Source organism: Rhinichthys klamathensis, unplaced genomic scaffold (assembly GCF_029890125.1).
Source record: "Rhinichthys klamathensis goyatoka isolate OS25496 unplaced genomic scaffold, OSU_Roscu_1.1 h1tg000180l_1, whole genome shotgun sequence".
Taxonomy (NCBI): Eukaryota; Metazoa; Chordata; class Actinopteri; order Cypriniformes; family Leuciscidae; genus Rhinichthys; species Rhinichthys klamathensis.
Window position 1 is genome coordinate 3,733,901 of NW_026606708.1, and position 2,623 is coordinate 3,736,523.

Sequence of the window (2,623 nt, forward strand, 5' to 3'; positions counted from 1 at the left end):
ATGGATTATGTCATTGACTTTGCTCAACAAAGTTGACAAAGGTGATATACATTATCGCTTTATTTACATAGTTTAAAATAGCACTATGTAGGCTATACATCCTGTCATGTTTTCTACTAGAAGTGTACATGGACAGCATACTGTTTGTTGTTGAGTTATTGACCATGTCATATGATTTCTCATTACTTAAGAAATGAGACTTAACCACAAACCATGCAGTTTTTACACTGCAATATCACAGAAGTATTGCTGTATAATCAATCATATATCTTGGCCTAGGGTCGCCATTGCAATCTTGTTCTACTAAGATATACCTGCTTGCTCAAACCTGAAAATTAAAATGTTTGGCATTGACAGTTTATCCTTGATTTGATCTGTTTTAACTTGTCTTTTGTTCACGATTAATGTCCATAACTCAGGATTAAAAACACAAAGGACAAAAAAATGTTTTTATGTATTTGGATCTTTGTTTTATTCATTGGGCTTAGAGCATTGCATCACTTGTTTGAAAAAATTGATAAGATCCAGAAAAAACAGACACTAACCCTGAACACCTTTAAATCAGCAATTTATTCATGTTTATGTTGGTGTAGAACTCAGTACTGTAATTTTGTCATTTCAGCTTTATTCCAGAATGCAACTGTTGGAGTATTGCTATGTGTGAACCCCGGCAGAGACACTTAATTCATCTCCAGGAATCTACCGGTTACAAGAAAACTTTTAGTGGCAATCCATTTGACCAGCGGTGGCTCTGATCATAACTACTTTATCTAATATACTAAAGAAACCAGCACATACTCTTTGTCTCCACTTTCAAACTGAATAAATAAATCTGCATTTCACTTTATATGAATATGATTAAGTTAGGATTTATCTTATCCATTGCTGCAGTTGTCACTTTGAACTTTGAACTGTGTATCAGTGCGTGTGCTCGTGCTGAATATGAGGTTAATGGAGAATGCTGCCCCATGTGTGTGCCAGGTACAGTATACACTGTGTAATGTTTGGTTCTGCCTTAAAGGAACACGCCGACTTTTTGGAACTTTAGCTTATTCACCGTATCCCCCAGAGTTACATAAGTCCATACATACCTTTTTCATCTCTGTGCGTGCCATAACTGTCCATCGCACCCTCCACTAGCCTAGCTTAGCACAAAGACTGGATGTAAATGGCTCCAGCATACTAATCCCAATAAGTGACAAAATAATGCCAACATTTTCCTATTTACATGTTGTGATTTGTATAGTCACAGCATGTACAAATAATAAGGTCATGCGAGACACAGCCATCTTTTAACCGTAAAAAAACTGGAAACTATTCTCAGAAGGCGACACACTGCTATTTCTGCGGGGTGATTTGTTTGCAGCACCTGAGAAAGCCCCGTGGTGAGGAGCAGAGAGTTCGCTCAGAGTTGCGGTAAGAATTCATCTTTTTCATATTTTACCTTTGTAGGAACCCGTGTTCATCGGCATTGCACTGCAGAAACCAGCACCACTTGTTCTTCATGTCCTGCATTAACTTACACAGATGAACCCAATGGACTCACAGCATGTTTTCCCTGCTCTCTGTGTCCAGGTGAGCATGTTTCACAAAATGAAGACTTGAAATAAAGAAGCGATTTTTACAGAAATTAAAAAGTGTGTTATGGTTTCCACAGGACTACAAGGAGTAAGAATAAAGAGAAGCTGCACACGCTATGCAGATACTGTCTGTGAGTCACTGGAGGGATTCTACTGCATTGAGCAAAATAGAGGCAGCTGTACATATGCTGTGGAACACTCTGAATGTCACCCTGGACAATATATCAGACAAGCAGGTGGGTGAGGTGTATCTGTGTAGAATAGAGAGAATAGAATAGAAAGTGGCCATTATTAGTTTTGCTAAACATGTTGACAGATCCAAGTAGTACTTGTAATGCTACAGACTATAATTAAGAGAGTTATTGTCCTAATATCCTTACAGGAACAGCATTTACTGATACTGATTGTGGTAACTGTGCAGAAGGCACTTACTCTAATGGCTCTTTTACTACCTGTCAACCACATTCAAAGTAAGTGATTATCATTAAGTGTTAAAAAGATTGTTTTATAAAAGACTACAAATTCTAATATTGCTCTCACAAATTTACAGATGCGATAATGAGGGACTTGCAGAAATAAAATCAGGAACAATGTCATCTGATGCTGAATGTGGGAATTCAACAAGTGTTAATGCTTTTTACAGTTTTTTTAAATGGATTTCACACAATTTCTAAAATATAGCTCATTTTCTCAAAACTCTACACACAAAACCACATAACCTTCACACAACATGCAAAATATCACGCATCTCTTGCGAAAGCTAACACTTTATTCAAAACGATTTAAATTCTAAAAATTGTGTTTTGCATAGTAACTCTAACACAATTCATCAAATGATTAGCCATATACACCAACACGAATGTGAAAAATGTAAAACAGTATTATGTGCTTGTTCAGTGTGCAGTGGACTCTACAAGAGTTTGTCATGGCAGTCAAACATACAAGTATGTGCACAAATTACATATGTAAGACCGTAAAACTTGTTGAAGAGAAAATATCTGACCACATGGTCTATTGAGACAAAGGACCTTGGCAAATTAACA

At 36.8% G+C, this 2,623-nt stretch overlaps 1 protein-coding gene across 1 annotated transcript; it reads left to right on the forward strand.

Moving 5' to 3' along the window:
* Positions 1-789: 789 nt before the first annotated feature.
* On the forward strand, positions 790-2,254 carry LOC130094529 (tumor necrosis factor receptor superfamily member 14-like). Its single transcript, XM_056260849.1, has 5 exons — positions 790-981; positions 1,453-1,575; positions 1,658-1,816; positions 1,963-2,050; positions 2,131-2,254. Exons 1-5 carry the CDS (start codon positions 849-851, stop codon positions 2,252-2,254), a joined length of 627 nt encoding a protein of 208 aa, XP_056116824.1. The 5' UTR covers positions 790-848.
* The last annotated feature ends 369 nt before the right edge of the window (positions 2,255-2,623 follow it).

Bases quoted from the DNA above. Each gene is read 5' to 3' on its own strand.
- LOC130094529 (XM_056260849.1), top strand. From the start codon at position 849: ATGAATATGATTAAGTTAGGATTTATCTTATCCATTGCTGCAGTTGTC. The intron at 982-1,452 runs GTACAGTATACA...TTACCTTTGTAG, and splicing joins CTGCCCCATGTGTGTGCCAG to GAACCCGTGTTCATCGGCAT. The intron at 1,576-1,657 runs GTGAGCATGTTT...TGGTTTCCACAG, and splicing joins TCCCTGCTCTCTGTGTCCAG to GACTACAAGGAGTAAGAATA.